The 25,098-nt window shown below is 48.4% G+C and overlaps 3 protein-coding genes and 1 long non-coding RNA gene across 7 annotated transcripts in view; 2 read left to right on the forward strand and 2 right to left on the reverse strand.

The window, feature by feature from the left end:
• Positions 1–8,588, forward strand: part of znf462 (zinc finger protein 462) — a 30,643-nt gene extending 22,055 nt beyond the window's left edge. For all 4 annotated transcript variants that reach the window (XM_011604549.2, XM_029838161.1, XM_029838163.1 and 1 more), the window contains exons 5-13: positions 634–1,046; positions 1,724–1,842; positions 1,975–2,172; positions 3,523–3,778; positions 3,905–4,044; positions 4,288–4,511; positions 4,782–5,097; positions 5,177–5,303; positions 5,458–8,588. In XM_011604549.2, coding sequence (XP_011602851.2) covers positions 634–1,046; positions 1,724–1,842; positions 1,975–2,172; positions 3,523–3,778; positions 3,905–4,044; positions 4,288–4,511; positions 4,782–5,097; positions 5,177–5,303; positions 5,458–5,671 — 2,007 coding nt within the window. In that variant the 3' untranslated portion in view covers positions 5,672–8,588. The remainder of the gene's footprint in view (positions 1–633; positions 1,047–1,723; positions 1,843–1,974; positions 2,173–3,522; positions 3,779–3,904; positions 4,045–4,287; positions 4,512–4,781; positions 5,098–5,176; positions 5,304–5,457) is intronic.
• A 1,891-nt stretch (positions 8,589–10,479) lies between these two features.
• On the forward strand, positions 10,480–13,508 carry rad23b (RAD23 homolog B, nucleotide excision repair protein). The gene is made up of 10 exons (XM_003965199.3): positions 10,480–10,698; positions 11,196–11,277; positions 11,497–11,576; positions 11,717–11,898; positions 11,980–12,038; positions 12,133–12,260; positions 12,330–12,465; positions 12,540–12,667; positions 12,821–13,000; positions 13,152–13,508. Exons 1-10 carry the CDS (start codon positions 10,633–10,635, stop codon positions 13,263–13,265), a joined length of 1,155 nt encoding a protein of 384 aa, XP_003965248.1. The 5' UTR covers positions 10,480–10,632; the 3' UTR covers positions 13,266–13,508.
• A 955-nt stretch (positions 13,509–14,463) lies between these two features.
• klf4 (Kruppel like factor 4) lies at positions 14,464–18,127 on the reverse strand. Its single transcript, XM_011604550.2, has 5 exons — positions 17,783–18,127; positions 17,538–17,649; positions 16,201–17,074; positions 15,825–15,995; positions 14,464–15,526 (listed from the first exon to the last, which is right to left on the reverse strand). Exons 1-5 carry the CDS (start codon positions 17,785–17,787, stop codon positions 15,351–15,353), a joined length of 1,338 nt encoding a protein of 445 aa, XP_011602852.1. The 5' UTR covers positions 17,788–18,127; the 3' UTR covers positions 14,464–15,350.
• A 1,368-nt stretch (positions 18,128–19,495) lies between these two features.
• Positions 19,496–23,721, reverse strand: LOC115250220 (uncharacterized). Its single transcript, XR_003888822.1, has 3 exons — positions 22,296–23,721; positions 21,599–21,717; positions 19,496–19,709 (listed from the first exon to the last, which is right to left on the reverse strand). It is a non-coding gene; the product is annotated as an uncharacterized lncRNA (long non-coding RNA).
• Positions 23,722–25,098: the final 1,377 nt, after the last annotated feature.

Consider the following 25,098-nt stretch of genomic DNA (forward strand, 5'->3'; position numbering starts at 1 on the left):
CCACATTGCATTTACGGCTGCCTGAAGTGCTTGGTCAGGTCCTTCCACAGAAAGAGCTTCCTCGGGGCAATAAAACAAGAGAAAGTCACGGTGATTGCCCCTCTGCCTGTGATGGCTGCAGACATCAGCCTGCAATGGAGGAGGAAGAAGAAGACGCGGTTGTTGTTGTTGTCTGTTGGCAGATTTGCAAAGATCTTCTCCCTAAGCTCTTTATCTGTGTTTGCATCGTATCAATCGGCTCCTTCCTGGGGTGATTAAGCACCAGCAGCTGGTAATGAAACACTGACAAATACAATAAACGCCAGTTGTTTGCGCGTAGAAGGAACTCGTGTTTCTCTCCAAAGGTGAAGGTTGGGGAATAGCGCCGGTCTGTGCGAGCGGTTGGACTTTTCTCGCGTCACATTCCATTTTTCTGAAGCAATCAACTTGCCGCCGCTGTGTGTGAGTGTGCCGGGGAACATCAGCTTTCCCCAGGTCAGGCCCGGTGCCTCGGGTCACTGTTGCGGCATGTTTATAAATGATTGCGCCGTGTCACATTTTTCTCTCAGCAGTGGCTCGAAGCAGAAAAATGCTTCCGGGGCGAACCCACTGACATTTAATCATCATCTCAGGCTTCTCCTTTTCGTTCCGCAGCAAGAGGCCACCGAGGTCCCCCTGACGTTGCCCTCGGAGAGCCTCACTAATGGCGATCTGATGGAGGCTGAGGAAGATGACCAGACGGAGAACCCCATTGGTGCCGCGATGGGTCCGGCCATCGCTTCCGCCATGTCCCCTGACGTTGAGGACGAGGCGCTGGAACCGGAAACCATTGTGGTCCAAGGACGGGCGGCCGCCCTCATAGCTGCAGCCAGGGCCATGGTGTCAGAGGAGCATCTGAAGCAGAGACTGGCGGCGAGGGGCCACCCGTGCGCCCAGTGTGACCGGGTATTCATGTCCATGCAGGGGCTGAGATCCCACGAGAGGAGCCACTCGGCCATGGCGCTGTTCAGCAAGGAAGACAAATACAGCTGCCAGTACTGCCAGTTTGTCTCACCTTTCAGACACAAGTAAGTGAGACGGTAAACTGGGTCAAAACGTCCAGAAAAGGTCTTTACTGCCAGGTTACAAACGCGCATTTGAGACCGTTAATTCAGGATTTACCTTCCTGATTTTCTCACGTGTCAGGAGTGCCTGCGGAACGCGGCGATGCCTTCGAGGCACCGTTGTCCTCACATCCCTCAGACACCAGCGCCGTCAAGCCCCTGTCAGATGCGCTGACAAACATACACACATTTTGCGCATTTTTTTGGTTGTTTTTTTGCGGCACACGGCACTGTAGCGTTTCTGCTTCCAGGAGGGTAACGCTAGAGATGGCGAGACGGAAAATAAGCGCGAGTTCTTCATCTCCTCTGAGCTCCCAGGTGTAATCCCTCTGTACTGTATGTGCCCTGACCCAGAAAGTAGCTGCATTCCCATGCCACCTAGGAGGCTGGCATTAAAAACATCGCCACTGTCCCCACAGGCACTCGTGCGCTCATTTCCACCAGGGGATTGTGGATAGACGGGTTCACCCCACAGATCCTCGTGCTGCAGTCACTGAAAGGGTCGATGATGGAGACTCTTTTTATCCTCTGTCTCTTTATCTGCTGCCAGTTTTTGGGAAAAAAAAAAATAAACAAACTAAATGTCCTCTTATCTCACCACCTCTTCCGTTTTATTTCCTACTTTCCCGTTTCATCATCAGTCTGGACAGACATGTGCAGTCTCACCACGGGCACCACAAACCCTTCAGGTGCAAGCTCTGCCCCTTTAAATCAGCCTACGTGAGTCGCTTAAAGAGCCACCTTCACAAAGCACACACAGGTAAATCACATAGGGATTATTATCAGGGTTATCATGAGGGATCACTTTATACATATGTGAGCAATAGTAAAACTGTTTCCTGCTTGTCGTGGACACGGAAACTGATGGGTGTTGTCTTTTTCTTCCTCTCAGGTGAGCAGCATACTTATAAATGCTTGTCGTGCCCCTTCTCCTCGATGACCATCAGCCAACTAAAGGAGCACTCGCTCAGAGATCACGGCGAGGCTCTGACCCTCCAGAAACTGCGGGCCGCCACCCAGGCGTCCCATTCCACCTCCAGGCCTCTCCGACTCACCAGTGCCACCGAGCCGACGTCCATAACCCCGAACGGTAATAAAAACAATCAGAATAATTTGCTAAGTTGACTCGAGGTCGCTTTTCTTTCCCCCTGTGGACTTTCTTTCTTCGCCTCGGCGGTGGGCAGGTGAGGCGGCGGTGGCGTTTTAGCGGCCTTGCAGGTGCAGCTAGCGGCCTGTTTGTTGGCAGCAGCTGTCACCGCGCTGCCGGAGCTGCAGAAGCTCCCCTGGAGCTGCAGCATTCCTCAGCGCACCAACCACCGCTGCGAGCGGCGCCGCCCTGAGACAAGCCGAGCATTGAGCCAGAGCAGGGCCGACGTACTGCGCATCCCTCCTTCAGATGGATGTCTGAAATCCTCATATTTGCAGTGGAAATAGACAGACGAGTATTTATTTGGCCTCGGCGGCTGGAAAATATGTCAGTGTGGAAAATGGCTGCGGGTTTCTGTTATTGCAAAGAGCCCTCCTCCTTTAAGACGTTGTCCTCCTTGATCGTCAACATTAATCATTCCAGAAGACGCGTCGCCACTCTGACAGAATCTGATCTCCATCTGCTTCCTCATCTCCATACGTCCGCACAACACAGAGGAGGATATTAAAAGCGTGATTCAGCTGTGGCACCGTTCGATCTCCTTGACTCCTCCGCCGGAGTGAGGAATTGACTCTGGAGCATTTTTATCAAGTTTCAAAGTTTTTTCTTCCTGTCTTGCCTTCATGCCTCCTCAGCCAGCCTGGGCGCTGAATGAAGCATTTTTCACTCAGATAGATAATCCATTAGTGTCACTGTGTTTTATTTATTGATGTGTTGCAGGCTCAAAGTAGGACGAGAAGATGCGCTATATTACTGACTTCATAGACATGAGGAAGGAAAAGGGGAAGTAAGGAGATGAATGGATTGCAGGCTCTGTTAGCATGCCTCAGTCTTGTCTCCTTTAGTGAGCATCAGCCAGTTTTTATTAAATAACCTCAATATTGGAAAAATGAAAAATCAGCATTGGATGTATCAGTGACCTCAATTAGAGGGGAAAAGAAACTTAAAACTAATATCAACCCATACAGGCATTTAGAGAGCTACAATATTTTATTCGAACCTTATTTTACACATTTTAATGGAGCAAAATGCTAAAGATATAGTCCAATGTTTATCCACTGTTTACAGTTGAGCCTTCAGCATTTAGCTCATCACATGATGACGTTTTCAGTGCCCCTTTAATGATAATAGTTTGACTGAGTGTAATTCTGATTTACGTTCCTAAAAAGTTCGCCTTTTTCAAAATTTGGCTACTAATACAAACCTGCTGTCACAAGTGACCAACATAAATACAGACCTAAATACCTTTCATTCATTTTAAGATGTCCCCCATTCCCTTGTTCCCTTTCTCAGATCCGTCGTATCTGGAGCCGGCAGACGTCCGTGTGCAGCTCAGCCATTACCAGCTCGCCTCCCGCACTCACATGTCTTCAAGCATGACACCTGGCGCCTCTCTGATGGCCGACGGCCGGCCGGACGGCATTCTCACTTGTGAGTTCTGCGAGTTCAGTTCCGGATACATGCAGAGCCTGCGCCGGCACTACAGGGACCGCCACGGGGGCAAAAAGCTCTTCAAGTGCAAAGACTGCACCTTCTTCACCTGCTGCAAGTAAGAAAATGGACGCTGGTGCTCCAGATTCTATGAGAATACAAGTGTAATACAGTCCAAAGAGTAAATATGGACAACGAAGCCCTTCATTCGTGCCTTTGAGTCTTTGTCTTTGAACCGTCACAGGAACAGCTTCTCCATGCATGTGGAGGCAGGTCACAACAGCAGTGAACCTGAAGACATCCCCAAAGACCTGCGCTGCCCCCTCTGCCTCTATCACACCAAAAACAAGAGCAATATGATCGACCACATCGTGCTACACAGAGGTACGCTTCGCAGACGCACCCAAATAAAGCCTGCTGTCACACGGTTCGATCTCTGCCCTGTTTTGAAACCATATTTTCCCTTAGCTTGATAGCAAACTCAAAGCTTTGATTTGACTCTACATAACAGAAATGTTGCAAATAAAGTCTTTTTTCCCTCTTCCATGGCTCCTTTCTAAGATTTTTCATGCGTGTCCCTTAAGTAAAAGTAGCAACCTAATCATCGCTGCCACTCTCCTCCTCCAGAGGAGCGCGTGGGTCCGCTGGAGGTCAGCCGCTCCAAGCTGTCGCGCCACCTTCAGGGAGTGGTGTTCCGATGCCACAAATGCACCTTCACCTGCTCCAGCGACCAGGCGCTGCAGCTGCACCTGCAGAAGCACGCCGAGGTCAAACCCTACCAGTGCCAGCTCTGCTATTACGACAGCGGTCGGCGGAGGCAGCTGGAGGAGCATCTACGCCTGGAGCACAAGGTCAGCCACGTGACAGGATGGTGGTGGAGCACATCAAGTTTGGAGTTTCTAAATTTAACCTTTCTTATGTAATTGGTTTAATTGCTTAGTTGTTCTGGAGATAAATGCCTCACTGAGCTTTAAACAGCTGTTTTTTCATTTTTTATTTAATTCTACATGGTGCATTTCCTGGTTTGATTTGGTCTGAGCTACATAAAGGTTGTAGGAGGAAACTCCAAATCAGCTGCAGTGGGATAATTAGTCTGATCTTCACTTCCTGTTTCTGATCAGGTGATCCGGAACTTTGAGCTGATGGGCCGGGTCAACCTGGACCAGCTCGAGTTAATAAAAGACCAGGAGAGCAGCTGTGATGAAGAGGACGACAGAGACGTGATGGAGATGGCTGAAAATGAAAACGTGGCTCGGCCAGAAGACGAGGAGGAGGCGGAGGAGGAAGAGGAGGAGGAAGAGGAGCGGGAAGTGATGGAGAGTATGCAGGAGGAGAGAGAGATGGACGATGAAGAGATGGAGGGCTTCAAAGAGGAAGAAGAGGAGCAGGAAGAGGAAGTCAGTGAGGAAGTGGCAGAAGAAAGGCATCCTCTACAAGGTAGGATGATAATAAATGGAATCATTTATTCGAGTGTGACGTCCTGCAACTGGCGGATCATTCAAACTCCATTTCCCAGAAGCCCTCGGGTCTCCCATCAGCAGCTCAGGGGCGAGCAGCGCGGAGAAGCGCCTCCCCTGCGAGTTCTGCGGCCGCTGCTTCACCAACAGCCTGGAGTGGGAACGTCACGTCCTGCGCCACGGCATGTGAGTGTGTTTGCCCTCTGCACCCGTCTTTCAGGTCTTTTTCTGGTCTTTGCACAAACAAGAGGAGCCTTCAGTCGGATCTGTGTTTGTGGAAGGATTCCAGACATCTGCGTCAGCACACATGCTCACTGTAGCCGTTCTTCTTCCCTGGTAGGACGGTGAACACCAGCCGGACAGACACCAGCAGCTCCTCCTCCACCGCTGAGGCCTCGGCTTTGTCTTCCGCCGGTTCTTCTGTCGCCGTGGACGCGGGATTGGACCCGCCCGGCAACCGAAACGAGGAGGCCGAGTTCTCGCTGGGAAGCCCGAGCCAGTTTGTCGAAGACAAAGAGAAGCTCGACACCAAAAAGGATCAAGAGTTTGACTGAAGGGAGTTGCCTGTTGGGAGATTGCGCCGCCATCGACCAGCGCAACAATCAGCACTGAGTTACAACATCAAAGAACTTCAAAGGAACTGAACGGGACTGGAAAAAAACAACAAAAAAAAGACGAGTGAAGCATTACTAGATTTTAGGTGTTGCATATTTAAGTATTAGGCTGAGCTGCATTAAAGGGCGGAGCTCTTCACTGGGCGGTCCCCGAGGACAGATCTTAATATATTGGTAACCAATAGTGAACAGAACTCTTTATTGCTGACATTCTGGTCAAATCTACAGTGAAAGGTCCCCCCCACAGATGAAACGAAGCTATTTATAAAGAATGTTCTCCCGACTGATTTGAACTAAATTCAGCATTTTATTAATGAAAGCACCTTCTTCCACCCCCTCCTCCCCTCTCCCGCCCCTGCTCATCAGAAACAGGGTTACTGTAGCTGTTGCTAATAGAAACCAAGCATTTAAAGCTGTGGCCTGCTCCAGAGCTGCCCGCTCCCGTTTCCTGCTGGGACGGGAAGCCCTTCTCTTCCCGTGGCAGACGTGTTGAAGTGTTCCTTGAGGGATGGTGGCACCTTATCTCAAAATGTGTTCCCGACAAATTGTCCCCTAATGTTTGTAGCAAATTGCTATATTTTCTGTCCCTTATTATACTACGTATAAGCCTTCTTCCGGTGGCACAGTTTGAGTTAACTGTACTTTATTGTTCACTGATTTTGTTGATGCGAGTGAAGAAAATTGGACGTTTAAATTTGCCCTCCTTCTGCGGGTTAACCCGCACACAAGTATAAATGTGTCATGACCATTCCCATGTGACGTACTGGTATTTGTCTGTGAAGCGTAGTACGTGCTAGCCTTGTCATAATGCAATCTGATTAGCAGACTGAGACTACACTTGTCTTTTCAGTGCAAGATAAAAAAAAGTCTTGCTGATGGTGTACCCAAAAATTAGAACCAGAACCCACCTTAGGCTTGTGTTCTGGCTTTCTGCATTACACTGTCTGCATGACAAGCCGTCTGACCGTCATCCTGCAGATTTATGTACTAGGTACTAAAAAATCAGAAGAAATAATCGACGCAGTATTTTGTATTGTAAATCATCATCTTTGACTACTCTTACCCACAGAATTTGAATGGATGCTGAAGTCAGCGTGTGAAGTGCCTGTGTGCCTTAAGATGTATTTTCCCTTATGGCCACTAGATGTCACTAACCAGGAAATGACCCAATAAATCAAGAAAACTTTATTCACATTTATTGTGAGACAAAAACAAAACAGCTGGATCAATGTTGGTGTTTAAAGAATATTTAAGGAAAAGCATTGATGTTTAAATGTGCAACCTTATCTTTATCTCAAGTCTGTCCAATGCTCATGTTGAGGCTTAAAGTGTCTAAATTCCAAATCTGGAGACTTCCCTTTGGAAATGTGATAACAACGATGCGATGGGACACACTGAATCGACAAGTGTAGCCGTTTGTTCCCGCACCTGTTTGCCGCTGGGACCGTATGAAGATCGATTTGCCAAAAGTGTCAAATCCCCCTGACTTCAGCCCCCCGTCCCCTTTAACTATCACACATGCCGCATTTGTCTGCTTGTTTTAAGATTTCACTTTATCGTTAATGCTGACAAGAGGCAGAGATTGTATTTGTTGGTTGTAAGTTGCTGCTCGAACGCCCCGAAGCCTTATGACGCATGACTTGCAATGAAGTAATATATATATAAAAGGAAAAAAAATAGTCAAATGAAACCGTCTGAACTGAAGATTCAAAAGAAAAAACAAAACAAGGAGCACAGTTCTTGAAATTCCTGGCACCAAATCCTTTTCTGCTGTGTTTGCTGCTGTGTTTGTCTTTACGGAGGATCGATGGAGGGGTCGGAGGGTGGAACCACAGTTGGATCCGTGTATAGAAAACAAACGTTCATGTTAAGTGTTTCAACTGTGATGTTTCAGAAAGCATAATTTAACCCCCCCCCCCCCCCCCCCCCCCCCCTTCCTTTTTTTTCCTTTTAGATGTTGTTATTTTGTTAAAAACAGAAGAAAAAAAGAGAAGATATAGCTAATCTCAGGGGGGCTTCTTTGAGTCCCCGTTTCAACATTATTCCGCTGTTGTATGTCTGGTTGCAATGAAAAATAACTCCGTTTTTGTACTGTAATGGGAATGAGCACATAGGAAGAGCAGTGTAGTTGTTTGATATTTAAAATATAAAATGATGCAGTTCTTTTTTTGGGAGGAGGGGGTGACATTAGTGTAAAGTGCTTGGTCCTTTTCTGGGATTGGCCACCGTGTGGATTCCCAGTCACGTCTGATCTGACACCCAACACTCCCGAGGCTTCTGTCGGCTCCTCCCGTCCCGTTCCCGTCCTGGAAAAGGCCTTGAGCCGAGCCTCCCAGCCCCTTCTTCTGGTTTTCAGGATCTGTGTAGCTTTTTGCGAGGTGAAAACTGTTGTTGTAGGAATAAGCTTTGTTAAGGCGGCTGGTGGAGCTCAGCGCGGGGCAGGAGATACTCTGGACCCATCTGAGCTTCAGGGCCGTCCCCCCAAATGTGCTTGTTGGTCTGTGATTATTTTAATAGAAGATAACTATGAATCCCTCACTGTGTGCAGTCTCCTGACTGTAGTATTCCCGGTTTGCCTAAAGTTGCGCCCCCTGCTGACAACACACTGGATACTTGTATATATGTTTAGTTTGTTTTCTGACGCGTTTTTCCTTTTCAGATTGTCGTCTCCATAGTTTTGACACTAGAATATCTCCTTCTTGCCTTTTCTTCCCATATAAATCTGATTACCTGATGGTGGGTTGTGGTGTTGCCTAGAATGTTTGTTTACAATTTTATTCCATTTATCTCTGGATATTCTGTAAATATTGTAATTCATTGTCTTTTTTTAACTTGATAATAAAGATATCGGATAACAGCATGTGTCCTTGTCACATTGTGTGGATTAGCATATGAGGATAGAGGGAAAGTGGGCAAACCTTCTTTGGTTTTTGCTTTAAAGTCAACGTTGTGGTTGTTTTGCATTTTGCTTCTCACATGACACCATTTCCTGTTGCCATCATTTGATTTACAGGCACTAATGTTCAATGAAATGTACTGATTAGCAAGTAGCTAATCTGGGAAAACAAAATAATCTTTTTACATTCTAAGTAATCAATATGAAACTGATAAATTGTCCTGCAGATTACGAGCTAATAAAATGAACGATCAAAGCTCCAGATCACCTGTTCAATAGCACCATGCTAACAGAGTCATGTGATGATCATGAAATACCCTAACGTGGCTGTCGGTGCTGTCTTTGTTGCTGTTGACGTACGCATCATCAACATATTTTATTAATAGAAACAAGCAACTTTCTCATGGTTGTAAAGCTGTTTAAATATATAATTGTAAATGAACTGGCATTGCTAATTAATGCCAAGTACACACGTGTTTCCTGGCTGCAGAGCTAAAACCCTTGCAATCTTCCCACTAATCTGCAGCCTTGCGTAACAATTTGGATTATTGGCCTTGTCTACATTTTATTGTGGATGTCATATTTAGCTTTTGTCCACTGTGTCTTCGATTCTTCAGTTCACACATAACTATTTCCTTTGTGTGTCCACAGAGTCCTTGGAACAGCCAATAATAGCCCCAGCAGCTTGTCTACAGGAAATAGCTCTGGGCTGTGAAGGCATCACAGTGGCCTTCACTTTGAGTCATGTCCCCTCTCTCCCCCGTCTCTTTCCCCTTTTCTCTCTCTCTCTCTGTCTCACTCTCGCTCTGCTGACCAAAAGCCCTGCAGATGCCTGCAGAGATTATGTTGTGTACCGTTTTTTCTGGTTATGAGTGGCTAGACATGCTGCATCTCTATCAGTAACACCAGGGTCTTTCATAAATGGAACCAGATATTGAGCGTTTTTTAAAATCAGCTTTTTCCTGTGGCACCGAATATGTCTCCATTTGATCCCAGCTCGTCCCCCGAGTCAATTCTAGTAGAGACCCAAGTCCTTATTTCACATGTGTAACATCATCTCTTAAAAATATCTCCACGTCATCAGAGTTCAGAGGAGGCCAAGGGCTAACTGATGACCCCTGGAGACAGAAGCGAGAGCCACAGCGACAGTGGGAGGAAGGGAAGGAGGACGCAGCTGCAGCTGATGCTGCTGAGCAGAGCAACATAAGGATTGGCTGACGAGAATATGCGGCTCCTGGAATAAAACCAGACTGAGTAGAGGATGTGGAGAGACAGGATTAGACAGGAGAGCAGCCAGATGGAGAAGAAGACTTAAAAATGGCCATAGACCCATCAAGCACTTGTAGTTAACAATCCTCTCAGAGTCAGAGCTGGGCTGCACATTTCACTGGAACCTGGGTGCAGCTGAAACTCCTGCATGCTGGATTTGTTGAATAATGCGATAACCTCCCAGACCACTGGCCATGATTACGAAACTCCAAATGACCTTACTTGTGTGTGTACCTCAATATGACATTTGACAAAAAATCAGAAGGTTAAAAATTGCGTGGAGGTCTTTAGCGATCTACTGCTTTCTAGGAAAAATTGATTGACATAATTGCCATAATGAGTGAGAGTTACTTTCATATCTTATTAAATGGTCCCCTCATGACCTGTACATGATGCATCAGTCATAATAGTAGTTATTTAGGTAGTTATTTAAACATCAGCCACCTGGCATGCGCTAATAATACAGTGTTTGGTTTAATTCTGGATAGCATCATAGCAAATAGAGTTATATTACTGGGGTTATTTACCTGAATATTCGCCATGTAAATGCGTCGGCGATGCAGTACCCGCAGCGGCCACTGGGGGAGCCGCTGCGCTCATTTCAACCACAGAAGAAGAAGAACGTGAACATCATGGCGGTTGACACTTTGTAATGAGCCAACAAAATAGCAAAATTTCCCCCCATTAAGTTAGACTAAAACATTCAGACCAGGCCCGAGAACACAAAGTTGCCAAAATGCTGATAACTTTGAAAACCTTACAGCAGCAGACCTTTAAAATCGAGATCGATGAGGAGGAGACGGTGAGAAACGAATGCTTGCATTTGTGGAGTGGGTGGATTTGGGAGGGTAGCTTTATCTACCACATTTCTTAACCGTTAGGGTGTTGTTGTCGTTTCTTTTGAACTAAAACTACCATTCAAAGAACGCGTTTTAATGTCGAATTGTCATCCGCACGCCTGACGTCGGTTTGAGACAACTCTGCGTCATTGAAGTGACGCTATTTTTTCGTAAAGTCATGCTGGAATCAGCATTTAGCCGGAGCCAACGTCGGGGTCCAAGCGGGTCACTTACTACACTGGCTTTGTTAATTAGTTGCCAAGTTATATTAAACTGTCCTTTATTTCCCTGTCTCGGTTGCGAGCCTTGTGTCATGTGTGCCTTAGCAAGCAGTTTAATCTACACTTTAGACTTTTTCAGGTGACGTTGCGAGGACCCGTGATGGTGGACAGTGTTCGGTGTGTTTTGGACCCTTATTATAGCATCAGAACCTTAATGGCAACTCTGGTTTTTCCTACAGGTGAAGACATTAAAGGAGAGGATTGAAGCAGAGAAAGGAAAGGATAATTTCCCAGTGTCTGGACTGAAACTGATATATGCTGGTATGTTGTGTTCCCTGTGTGTCTGCAGCTCCGTGGTTTATCCCAGCAGGCGTTTAAAGGTTCATCATGATTTGCCTGGCAGATTACAGCCGCTTTCCATGTCGTAGTTAACGCAAAATAGTCAAACAGTTTGAATATCTGTGTTAAGCTCCGTCTTCTGTGCACCCGCGCTGCCTTTTCTTATCAAAGACTAAAAACATTTCCTGTGCTTCCTTCCAGGAGTAATCCTCAACGATGTCAAACCCCTCAAAGAATACAATATCAGTGACAAGAATTTTGTGGTTGTCATGGCAACAAAGGTACGCTGCATTTCCAATTTTTCTCAACGATTGACAGGTTTTGTTGGAATATAGCATCGTTGAGGTGAACTGGTAGTTAATTGTTGTGGCTCGCCTTCACACATTTGTCAGGAGAGTGAATTCTTCTTTGAATTCTCCAGCCTAAAACGGCACCAGCGGCCACACAGCCCTCGCCTGCTGCTTCAGGTCCTTGCACGGCAGCCCCCCCGGCCCCCGGAGCCTGCTCGACCGTTTCAGAGGTCCCCACACAGCAAACCACCAAAGAAGACAATGCAGAAGAGAAACCGCCTTCGACCGCTGCCCCGGCGTCCACCCCTGAGGGGTAAAAATAGACCTTTTTGTTCCCTCTTTCACTTAATTGAGAGGTTTGTGCATCACCTGTAACAAATGTTGTTTCCCCTAGTGGAGGATCTGAGGTGCCAACAAATGCAAACCTGATTGATGAGGCCGTTTCAAATCTGGGTGAGGCTGCATGAGAAGCCAGTTCAAGCAGCTTTCTAAAAAGGCTTTAATTCAGTGTCCCCCCTGATGACTTGTGCTTCTTCCTGTCCTCCAGTGACGGGCCCGTCGTACGAAAGCATGGTGAACGAGATCATGCTCATGGGCTACGACAGAGAGCAGGTGGTGGTGGCGTTGAGAGCGAGCTTCAACAACCCCGACAGAGCTGTGGAGTACCTGCTGACCGTAAGAACACGGCGGTGATGACGCCGCTTCCTCGGAGACTCTTGTTTATGAGGCGTGTGGCTTTTCCAGGGTATTCCAGGTAGAGACCAGGGCCAGGCTGCAGGAACCACTGCAGAGGCAACCTCAGCAGGCGTGGCTCCTGCTGCACCCTTGGGTGGGCTCAGAGCGCCCACGGGCACCGGCTCTTCCACAGGCGCAGAAAGAGGTAAATGCTCCATCGTGCTAAGCTTGTGGGTCTGTGAACATCTCTAACATTTGGACTCATCTCTTCCTCGCCAGTCAACCCCCTGAGTTTCTTAAGGAATCAGCCACAGTTTCAACAAATGCGCCAGCTTATCCAGCAGAACGCTTCATTACTTCCTGCTCTGCTGCAGGAGATTGGCAGGGAAAACCCGGAGCTGCTGCAGGTGAAGCAACGGGCTGGACTCCTTATTGTTCCACTATTGCGTAATAAAAGGGCTTGAACTCAAGAACCTTATAACCTTTTTTTTTTTTTTTCTTCCAAATCTGTGGAAAGTATTTTAGGCAACAGAAGCTGAAAGTGACTCTTCCCCTTGCAGGAGATTAGCCGGCACCAGGAACAGTTCATCCAGATGCTGAACGAACCCAATCCGGAGCCAGTGCCAGGGGGAGGCGGTGGAGCTGCGGCAACAGCAGCAGGAATGGCAGGCACCGCTTCTGGAGAGAACCCAATGAGATACATCCATGTGACAGCACAGGAGAAGGAATCCATCGAAAGGGTGAGGAGCACTAAACAATTGAGTCCACGCCCGCGTTCTTCTAATCTTAACTTTCCTAAGGTTTGATCCTTTCAGGATGGTAAACATGAAACACAGATTGGCATTTACATTTCAAATGTTTTCTTTGCTTGAAACTCTTCTCTAATTGCAGCTAAAAGAACTGGGCTTTCCAGAGGGACTCGTTATCCAAGCCTTCTTCGCCTGTGAGAAGAACGAGAACATGGCCGCCAACTTCCTTTTACAACAGAACTTTGATGATGAGTAAAAGTTTGATTGGGGTTTTTTTTTTTTTTGTTTGTTTGTTCTTTACTTCTTCCTCCGCTGTTTGATTGTTGGAATAGCCAAAATATCTACATGTTTGCACTTCCAAACACCAAAAAATCAGAAACACAGACTCGTTCCACATCTCCATTTCTTAATGACACTGGATGTTGATCAGTAACTATTGTTTGTAATTGGTTTCAAATGATTGGAAAGGAGGAGAAAATAAAACAACTTTGCATCAGAATGCTTGTGTGTTCCTAACTTTAAAAAAAATAGTTCAATTTTGATTGTAGTGACGTTTGCTCAGCTAAGATAGAAACCTGTCTGCAAGCAGATGTAATATTTGAAGAGAGTTATTTGGTAAAGAATGTACTGTTTTGCATATTTGTGCTGCACTTGGAGCCTGGAGCATGACTGCAGAAATCTGAAATAAGAGTCGGCGCACATGAACTGCAGACACTTCCTAAAGAGTAAATGTATTGCTACTTTTAACCTATTTATTAAATAGTTTTTAATAAATATGAGCGGTGGCGCCACCTCGGTTAGCCTGTAGGGGGCGACGCAAGACCACGAGCTCTACAAAGTCCTGCAGAAATTCGCTTTTTGTGAAGCTATTTATGAAATAAATGTTGTAAAACAACCAAAAAAACTGCATTGGCTATTTTTTTCAACAATTTAGATGATAAAACTCGACGATATACCCTATACATTTCAAATGTAACCTTTGCACTAAACAAAAGAAGTAATTATTTTAGTTTTGCAGCATCTTGAACAGCTCTCTTCTCAGAGCGTAACAGAGCATCGTTAGGCGACGTGTGAGCATAAAGCGCCGGCTCCCTGATCCCTCCTTACGTGTTTTCCCCCTTTATGCTGTGCAACTGAGAGGTCAGATTTGGTGTCGCTCTCTGAATGTCAGGCAGGAACTCGGATGTCCTCTCCATTCTTCCCCCTTTGTCGGGGGAAAAGACAATCCCATGGAAGCAGGGCATTGTGGGATCGCATTTAAGAAAAGTGGGGAGGGAAAAAAACCTTTTTAACTGTCATTGGTGTTCTCGCCCCAGGCGGGCTCATCGCTGTTACGGGGTGGGGGGCAGGGGGGTAATTTGGGAGCTGTTGTTGCCATTTTAAGGCAGTTTATTACAGTTCCAGATAACCTTCGAAACACCTGAAGTCACGCCGAAGCACGAGCGCCGCCGCCCTCTTATTTCAAATACAGTTTTATTTAATTGTGCTGTAAAATACAAAACCGATAACAAAACTTCATTATATTCACAAATGTACAAAATTCAAGATTATATTACATATTTTTTGGCTATAAACAAAACAATGCAAATCTTTTGTTCCGAGTTCACTCATTCAGTACAAAAATATGAATGTCTGGTATAAATAATTGCACTTGGCAGCTGCAGTGCTCTGAAGATTGCCATCACCATTTCTGAGTGAAGAGTTCACCTGATATTTTAGGTCCGATTGTGGAAGAAAGGTTTCTGAGAAACACATGGCACTTTTCACGGTTTTAAACCCTTAAATCTTTGGTACCTTTTTCCATAAAATAAACCTTCCGTTAGGAGTCTTTAAGCACCGTTCTGTACCTGAAATCACGGGAATCGCAGGCAAAATGCGTCTATAAATAGAAATGGAGTCATCGATACAGTATTTAAAGCAGTGTGTTGTGTTTTTGTGTTGGCTTTTTTTTTTTAGAGACGGAGCCTGTTTTGACACGTTGCTGGTGGAAGGCCTCCGGAGATGTTTGACTGTTGCTCCTGGTTTTCCCTGACAGAAATACTTTTCCAGTTTAACAAAAAAAAAAAAAAAAAAAAGCTGCTGGCACCTGGTCCTCCAAGTGTTGTCAGTTAAATAAGACGGATTCCAGTTTGGTCCCTTTCGCATTAGCTTTACAACCCTGACTGAGAGGTCTTGTCAAGTCACTTGTCATTTAAAAATAAAGGCGGGCCTCCAGGGGAACTCCGACTCTTGCCGTGAACGCCACAGCGTGTCTTGTCGCTCGCCAACACCCAGAAGGCGAATTCTGGTTTTGTTCATTTAAAAATAATAATTCAGAGAGGCTTCAGTCGTCCATGGAGTCTCATAAGTGTCTCTTCATGTGGAGAGCGAGGTGGTCTGACCTGGAAAAGGCCCGGTCGCACTTCTGACACTGGAACGGTCGGTGGCCCGTGTGTTTCCGGTAGTGGCGCGTCAGCTCGTCCGAGCGGGCGAACTTCCAGCCGCAGCCCTCCCAGTCGCAGTGGTACGGCTTCTCCCCTGGTGGAAACGGAGGCAGCAGTTAGGACCGCGCCAAAACCCCCCAAAGAAAACTGGTCAGGGGAGGGAAAGAAGTCCCTCCTGTCCTGCAACCTGCAACCGCCCCAGCGCACCAGCCCGGGGCCGGAACATCAACCTGTTAGGCTGCACCTGCCCCCCCTCCCTCCCTACAGCCATCATCCCACTTCACCACTCCTGAGCTCCAACCTTCCCACATAATGGGCACCTTTAGGGTTGTTTGCCTCTATTAGCCGTTTGAATGGAAGAAAGGGGACGTTTAGGAGCGCCGAGCGCCTACCTGTGTGTGTGCGGTGATGCGCTTTGAGGTGGGAGCTCTTCGTGTAGGTTTTCCCACAACCTACGTAGTCGCACGTGTGCGTGGCAACTCTCTTCCTCGGCCAGGAGCGCCGACCGCGTTTAGGCTTGGGTTCCTCCGCCAAGCAGTCCCCACTGGAGATCATGAGGGGCTCTGCAGGATCGACAGACCACAGTCAGCGGACCAGACCCCCAGACCCGACCATCGCATTTCAAAGGCTTTCAAATCGCCACTGCGGCGCCCCGGCAAACTTTTTTATATGCAAACCCCTGCATATTTGTGGCTGTAAATATTGAAATACATGCAGATTTAGCCACAAATCACATTAGCTTAGCTGTGGAGATGAAGGCGTGCTGACCTTGATACTGCATGGAGGACAGCTGAGGGTAGGGGGTGTAGCCCTGGGGGGAGTTCTGGTGGTATCCCTGCGGAGGTAGATTGATCTGAGAGTGGGGGTGCCCCAAGACCTGATGCTCCCGGTTCAGCGGATGGTCCGGGGAGAGAGAGGACGAAGACGGTAGCCGTCCTCCTGTCAGGGCTCGCCCTCCTCCGGGAAAGCTGCGCAGGTCTAAATGAGAGGGGCGCTGCTGGCCCCCGCGGCCCTGGGGGCTCACCCCCGCCAGGTGTATGTCGATGGGCTGCGAGAGGGTGCAGTTGCTGGGGTTCTCCTGCTTTATCCTGTGGCAGGTGAAAGACGGCGCGGCCTGGGACAGGACCGAGTCGGAGGCGGCGCTGATGCACTCGGTGCTAACGCTCACGCCCTGGCTGTACTCTCCCATGTCCATTGTTGTCTTAACCACAAACTTGCCGTGGAGGCTGGTGGGGTGGAGGTACGCCGGGTCCAACTCGGGTCTCATGAGCTCCGCAACAAAGCCCCCCGAGGGCGAGACGTCACTGATGTCTGGGATGGTGTAGAGCAGCTCGCTGGTGCCACCCTGGGGGGAAGGCAGAGGGTAAGATGAGGTGAAGGGGCCGGGTGATGGGGAGAGGGCCTGGGCAGAGCCGCACGCCATGGACTCCTCCTGCTGCTGCTGTTGCTGCTGCTGCTGCTGCTGTTGCATCATGGAATTTGATAAAATGAAGTCGTAATCTAAGTCCAGGTCCGGTTCCGGGTGCTTTTTGGACATGCCGAAGCTTGTTGTGCTGGTGGCGGTGGGATGGTCCGGGTCAGGGCTGCTGCTTTTTGCTGGCACACTGGGTCTCTTAAGCAGGGACAACTCCTCCTTCCATCTCTGGAGGAAAGTTACAGAGGCATTAATGGCTCCGCTGGTATGAGTGCGCTGCTGTTTATAGCAGGCGAGGAAATCGACTAGAAAATTGTTCTCTCTCTTTTTTTGAAAAAAGGATCTAAAAATGAGGGAGCCAACACTGACAGCTCGAGCAGTGGTTTCAAGCACTTTCCAGGCTTACAAGGCTGACTGGAAATCATTCCTGATAAACACTGTAAAATGTCCGCGCAATCAAACTCTCGCAGTCGGTTATAGCGTATTAATAACCTATTATGTCTAAAAATAATAACCGCATATTGCGCAAAATGATCTTTAGTACTCCGTGTCTCCGCACACGCCAATTTAAACGGGTGCACGCCCTAGCTGTGCCCATAATAACAGACTGGGAAAACAACCCTTAATAAATGGCAAAGAATGCGCCGCATTGTTTGATATCTGACGTGCAAAGAACGCGGTCGGTACTCACTAAAGTGGCGCTTCCTATGGACTTAGTCTTGACGGCGGGGCCGCTGGCGAACGTGGATATAGAGGGCAAAAGGGTACCACCTAAAGCCATCTCCGCATCATTTGGAGGCTGCCTGAAAAGTGGACAGAAAACATAGAATGCTTTTTAAAAAAAAAGGAAAATCCAGCCGAGCGATCCTGGAAAAAGTGAGCGCAATCAAAGTGCGCACGCCAGCGTTGTTATTGCAACTTTGCCGAGGTCCGCACCTCATCAATGAGAATCTTTAAGACAAGTGGATCCCGCGGCCGCTCTGCTCGGTTCTGCACTCAAATATCCTCGGGGGTTTTTCTCTTGGCTTTTTTTTTTTTTTGGTGTGTTTTAAAAAGTTTCCGCTCGGGGGTGTTATAATAGGTCCCGGTACATTCTGCCGCTAATGGGGCGCCGCTTCGTAGCAAACACGCAGGCTGGTCTGGACGCAGACGCACGGGAACGGGAAGACGGAGAGGCGGCGAGCGGGGGAATCCCTCCCGCCTGGTGTCATGCAGGAGGCCGGCAGTATGAACTGAGAAAGCCGCATGAGAGGTTTCCTTAAAACCCAGGGGCTGATCCCTTTTCTATATACAGTCAATGGGCCGGACAGCTGTTCCCAGGACGGGGCCGCCTGGCCCCGCCCTCTGCGCGCTGATTGGCTGGGACCGGGAGTTCGGAGTGCGTAAGAAATCAGGTTTACAGGAGTTTTGACACCGAAGCTGTACTGAAGGCTTTTTCCCTTCGACTAAAGGCTGGGGGGGATGTCACATTTCACCTGAGCTATCATCATCATCATCATCATCATCACCATAATAATAATAATAATAATAATAAGGGAGAACCGGTATATTACACACAACTGCGAATGTATGTCAAGTAAACAAGGTGTGGCGGAGAAACACGGTTGTAGAATAGTTTTGGCACCACACAACATGTATCTGTCGTTGAATAAGGCTCTTCCTGCGTCCCGGGTCAGGAAACAGCCAGTCACGTGGGCTATCGCGATATGACGCGTAAAGGTAACAGGGACACGTGACGTTGGGAGCGCTGACGTGGGAGAAGCGGCCCCAGATTCCCACCTTGTGTGGTCCCCAGAGTGTCGGAAGTCGGGGCTCAGAGGGAGGAAAAAAAGGAAAAGTAGACCGTCACAATACAACCTGAGCAGGGCGAAGCTGTCCCGGGGAGAGAAAAAAGGGAGAAATAACGTGGCTTCGTTGCTAAGCACCCAGGCCGGAAAACATTAGCGCGAACACGTGGGGGAAGATGGGGCCAGTGGAGAAAGGTTTGTTTGTGTTCATAGCAACGGTAGGCCTACATTTCCTTACTCTTATCCTCACTAAATGTGTGTGAACAAGCGCCATTTTTCACATCACTGGGATAAAATGTAAAAAGGGGAAGAGCTAATTCTGTTGCTTTGGTTAATGTCACGCACAGGTATGCACTCACCTGGGTATGAGCTGAACATATACTGTATGTGTGTGTGTGTATAGAGTAATGTATCATGTTTTCTCTCTCGGGAATATTCAATTTCTTCTGTTCGTTTGCGTTTGAATTGGCTGGAGTTGGTGTTTGCTCAGAGCTTGCTAGCGAACACAAACCTCTCTGTCCAACATAATTAGACACATTTGCTCAAGAGTTCAGTGCAAGAGCAAACAAAGCTCTCGCAGGTGATCCTGTTGCATCAGGATCTTGTCCTTTACGCATGTCAACAAACATGCTGTGACTGCAACAGGATGCGTTTATCTTCACGCGTTCCGTTTGCTTTCCTTCCTACTTTCTCTCCCCAACGTACTTTGAGACCAAGAGATCTGGGTTTCGAATTCATCGCCGTAGTCCTGACTGGTTCGGCCAGTGACTCCATTCCTTTTGTAGATTAGGCAAATTTAACAGGGAATGTTGACAGAGTGTAATGACAATCACATGGCATCATGCTAATTATCGGACGACATTGCATATTTATTTTCATTCTTATTTCACTCTCTAAAATAAATGTTCCCAACACCAAATTGTGGTGATCAAAAGCAGATTTAAAAACAACAACAACAAAACAATTAAACTAAAAAGCATTAATATAAGTGTTGCTCGCGAGCGCCGGGGCTTCTTCCAATATTTCGTTTCAACAGCTTTTGGCCTTGTCGGCTCACCAGCGCCCCCCTCAGGCACCTGCAGTATTACATGAAAATCACTTGTTAGCTCCCTCAGTGGTCACCGACCCGGTCCAAGGCTTCCCGGTCCAGCTGGGAACTTGTCTCCATGAAAACAGCGTATGTGCATGAATACGTTGACAAGTTTTAAACATCTTAATTGAAAATACCCAGCGGAGCGTCGCGTTTCCCAGCTGCTGTCATTTACAACATCTGGCTGTGGACCAGCACCGCCAGCGGCGCTCGGCCTCGGCGCTCTTGTTTTTAGGCTAATTTGAAATGCAAAGGAGCACCAAAAGGCAGTTGGGAATCCAGGGGTACAATTAAAACCCCGGCGCCACGCAAATGTCCTGTTAGAAGCCAAACGAGTTGCCTGAACAAGCGCTGCAGCTTTTCCTCAGTGTTCACGCCGCTGACACAGTTTCCACTGGTGTCACTCTGCCCCCCCCCGCCCCCCCACCCTCCTGGAAAGTACCCAGTAGAATATGAGCACCGGCGGATCAGAACCCCAGATATTGAGGTCTTTGCCGTTCTCTTCCAGATGCTGCCGTTAATTAAAAAATAGCGTTCATTCTTCTTCTGAAAGCTGAGTCGAGCAGTTTTTTTTATTATTATTGTGTTACTGGCATCTGCTGCTCTTCTCTTGATTTCGTTTAACAATACGTGTAATCAAAGGCTAATTGGTGAATTCAGCTCCTCTGTGGTTAACAGCCCATAATAACAGATGAATATTCACTCTTGGTTCGTGTTTTTGCACAAACAATCCTCAAACTAACGGCGTTAGCGTTCCCTCAACATGCTAACATTAGTCACCAGTGTTGCTCCAGCTGATTTAGAGTCTTTTTTTCGCTTGTTTTCATGAAGGAAATGTGGATCGAGGAAAAGAACGAGGCCGTCTGGGGGGGGGTTTGCTTCGGTGTGTTGCTAAAAACGCTGATCTGGGTTTTTCTCCGGCTCCAGCAGATGCATCCAGGCCTGGTTTTAGGCCCGGCTGGGCTCCCCCCACCTGCTGCTGTCCTCCAGGAATTCACCCGCCAGCAGAGACCAATTCCACAAGGTTAATGCGAAGGAAAATTAGGTCTGGTCATTGTTAGGTCAAAATAGGTCGCTGTTTATTTCCCAAAGGTCTCTGACACTAACAGACGTGGTGGTGCACGGCGAGTCAGCGTTTGTTTGGACAGAGCCGGGCCCGTCCTGCGAGAGGCCGGCGCCTCCTGTAATTTACAGGTGGGCTTCCGTGTGTGTAGGAAAATGTGGCTGTGGCTGTGGGTCGGTGGTGGCGTGGAAGAGGAAACGGCTTTGGAGGAGGAAGCGGAGCGGGAGAAGGCATGACGGAGCGGGAGGGAGCGGGAGGAAGGAGCTCCTGTCGGGCGGCAGGCTGTCCAGCCTTTGCCTGTCCTGGGATTCCTCCGCAGCCTTAAATATGCCGGTTATTTTTAACCGGCGACGTCACAGAGCTGCGCCGGCCCCCCTCTTACAAAATATCCTCTCAGCCAGGAGGGGAAGTGGCGAGAGGAGCCACTCTTCCCGGTCACATGATCCGGCCCAACAAGAGGGGGAAGTGGAGAGTGACTGGGGGGGCGGGGGGGCTGCTCCGGAGCCACGCCAGCTGCTCTGGAGCTCGGCCCCGCTCGGCCCGGCCAGATGAGGCGTTCCGTTCGAATCAGATGCTCAGACGTCAGAGGGCCGAGGAGACCAGAGCCGAGCTTGGCGTCCGTGAGCTGCGGAGGAAGTGAGAGCGTGGGTACGGGAGGGGGGGGGGGAGGGGCTGCGTGACGTGAGGCAGCAGCCCACCAGGATTAGAAGCCTCTAAAAAGAAAAGGAGAGCGGCCGGGCTGCCAGAACTGGAGAAAATGTGCTTCTCTGCCTGTCTGACGCGGGAGATTCAGGGACTTCCCATGAGCTCACCTTGTTGACATACCAGGAACTTGGACTGGCTCGTGTCTCGATCTGCGGCCTCGCTGCTGACAGATCCAGGACCAGCTTCACGTTAGCGTCTGGCTTCACCTCAGCAAGGGACCGTTGAGCTGATGAACCAGCGAAAGATAGAGTAAACACACAATTAAACCAGAGGTGACGACGAGAGCGGACAGATTATTAAAGTCACTCTTTCTGCTAGTAAAACATTGTGAAAAGGCGACATGCTAACTGCTACAAGAGAGACGTTAGCAACAACAGGGACAAAACGTCCAGGAGGTCCAGAAGAACTTATACCTGTATATCGCGTTTAAATCCAATCGGACAACTAGTTAGCGTAGTCACGGTAACCAAGAACGGGTAGCAAAGAGTTCAAAAGTTATTGTTAATTCAGATAATCCGTAAACTAACTCACCTCACATCTGTTGCTATGCTAGCAATATTTACCTCCCACACACACACACTCATACACGCAGTCTATATATTTCAGGACAAACTGTAGGAAAATCTAATTTAGCATCATTCCAGTCGTGCTCGTGCCATCAAGGCCGGGGAGGCTCCGGGTAAATCGGAACCGCATCTTCAGAAACGTGAGGTTTGGATTTTTCCACGTAAGCCAGATGTGCCGAGCGCCAGCTGGAAACATTCCCTGAATTAGCGAGGAGCTCGTCATTTTCACACTTGATACCTGTGGCGATGAAGACGAGCCCACGTGGACGCTGCATCTGCTTCCCCTCCGGAAGTAACTGAGGACTCTCGGGTACCTAAAAGTCCAGTTTGGGATCTCTGGGAAGCGGATTTAAGGTTCCCCACAGGTGTGTTTCTACTGTAATTGTTGTCAGACTCAGCTGGACCTCCGTGTTCCTCCGAAGGTGCGGACTCTTGTTTTCCCATTGGGAGTGGTTGGGAATGTGTGAACTTTTTCCACAAGTGGCCGCTCAAAAGGATCCTGGATTACCTCTGGAAACTTTCTCTACACTTTCGCGGCAGCGCTCAGGGGCCGGTGGCGACAGCAGCAGCGCTGGACGCGGCGGCTAGCAATAATCGAGCTAGCAGACGCTCAAATGTCGCCGCAGGTTCTGCGGAGCGACATGGCAAACTGTGGGAAGGTTCCAGGACAAAAGGAATGCCGCGAAGCCCGTGGAACAAAGCGCCATCTCAGCTTTGCTCTCTCCCTTCGGTCCAACTTTAGCTTCCCTCTCCGAGGGCGGTGACGATGCCCGGAGAGAGTTTATGGACACGTTGGAGGCCCAAAATCGTGGATTAATCAACCGGCTTCGTTCCTGATCGTCCCGGCTGGATCGAACGTCCGACAGGCACAATTGAAGCGAAAGCTTCTCCAGTCTGACGTTTTATTGACATCATGCTGAGTCTAATTGGAGGGGGGGGGGGCAAAAGTAAAACCAGATGGGCCACCAGATCAGGAACAGCTTCACTCTCTTCCCTCTCGGAGCTTTTTGGCTGAGCAAAGCTTTAATGAAACATCATAAAAAATAACCTATTTGCTCAATTTTCAGCCAGTTGAAAGACACTGATACTGGGCCTTTGATCCTGAAGACACGCCAGGGGGGCGTGGCTACGCCTCAATGTCCATATTTAATGTTCTGTTCAGCCTTTTAGGCGGGAAACTAATGAGGGAATCGGCCGGCGGAATGAGCTCGTTCCTTTGTTGTCGCGCGATAAATAAAAGCATTTAAAGAGGTCTCTTTGAAGCCAAAGATCCAGTCCAGGGGATCAACGTCATTCCCACGTCCTCACGCAGGACAACTGTCCATCAGGGTTCAGGAGAGCCAAGAGAAAACTTTGTTCTTTCTGAGATCAAAGCATTAAAGCTCCACTCTTTGATCGCCTTTAAATGATATTTATGATGCAGGTTTACGCGGCCAGGTAAAAACAAGTTCATCTCGATCTGGGTTTCTGGGCGGTTTGGAAGCTAAACTCACTCACAAACACCTCCCAGCCACATCTGCTGCCCCCCCGTCACTGTAAAATCACTTTATAGCGGCGCTGGGTGCTCTCTGGCCTGTCGGCCGTGTGTGTGTGTGCGCGCGTGTGTGTGTGAGACCCCACAATGCCGAGCTGCACCCCCCCCCCCCCCCCCGCCGCTCACACACACGGCAGACGTCAGCTAGCTCCGTGTGTAACAGGGAAAATGTGACGTTGCGCTGTTGTGAAATGTCGACATGTTCTGGAACCTGACCAGAAACCAGTAAGACTTCATGCAAACAGCATGTAGGCATTACACACACACACACACACACACACACACACACACCTCTGTTGTGAACACTGCGGGGGAAAAATCCAACTTTATGTTTGTCTTGGAGGCTTCAGCAGCAGTGTCACATACAGCGAGAGAAGGTCATTAAGCTATTTAAAGCTGGCTACAAAGGGCCCATTCACGGGTGTGTTGGTGTCCCCTTAAATAAAGCGAGGGGCTCCTTTCTGCTCGGGGTAAACAAGTTCACGAGATGGATCCTCAAAGTCCGGGAGGCTGCGGCCAGAGGAGCCGTCGGCTGGAGGTGTTAGCGCTCCGCAGCTGCGTTGCTGCGCTCAAACCCAGCCGTGTTAGCGTGGGCAGTATATCTCCCATATGTATGATGCCCCCCCCCCGTCCCAGAGCGGGGAACCAACTGTATATGGTTTTAGCCGTGTGAGTTCGATGCTGCAAATGCTATAACTGCTATTTAGGCTCGCCCAGGTTTTTTTTTTGGAATCATCTCATGTTGGACACACAGGGAGGGAGGTGGGGGGGGAGGAGCCAGAAGCAACAATTAAAGCCGTTCCAGTAAGGTGAGGTGAGGTGAGGTGACTTCAGGTCAGGGTTAGCGAGTGCACCAGGTGTATCCAAGACAGTTGCATGTTAGCAGAGGATCGCTAGTTTAAGGGATACACTAGCACTGAGTCCGTTCAGGACTCCGCGGTTAGCTGTGCTAGCAGAGATCCTGATGTTCCAGCTGCAGAAGAAGAAGCTGGTTTGGACCTCAGAAGTTGATGCTCAGTGAGGTGCTCGTGTTGCTGAGTTAAATCAGATGTAGCAGTGACGTCACTGGTCCGACCCAACAGTTTGTCTGCTGACAACGTAGCACTAACAAGGAGAAACGTGGGGAAATTAGCATTAGCTATTTGAATTAGCATCCCAGGTGCACATAGGCCAGACTGACAGGAATGTCGTGGGGTTTGTCACTGTTATTGCGCTCGATGAAAAGTGAATAAAAGATACAGTATTTATTCTCACCTTTGGACTTTTCCCTCATGTGATGCTGGTTCAATTTTCCTTCATTTCACTGGATCCTGCCCCTCATCAACACATCTGCTCCGACTTACCCGGAATTCTATAAGAATTCCTATTGTGTAACTGCCGCGGGCTGGTGGAGATGTCTGAAAACTGTCGAAATTCACTCGAAATCTCTTTCAATTATCTTTCAAGAACACATTAACTGGTCCATTTTCGGAATTTATCTTCAGTGGTTGTTTTTCCAAAGCTCCCA

Source organism: Takifugu rubripes, chromosome 6 (genome assembly GCF_901000725.2).
Source record: "Takifugu rubripes chromosome 6, fTakRub1.2, whole genome shotgun sequence".
Taxonomy (NCBI): Eukaryota; Metazoa; Chordata; class Actinopteri; order Tetraodontiformes; family Tetraodontidae; genus Takifugu; species Takifugu rubripes.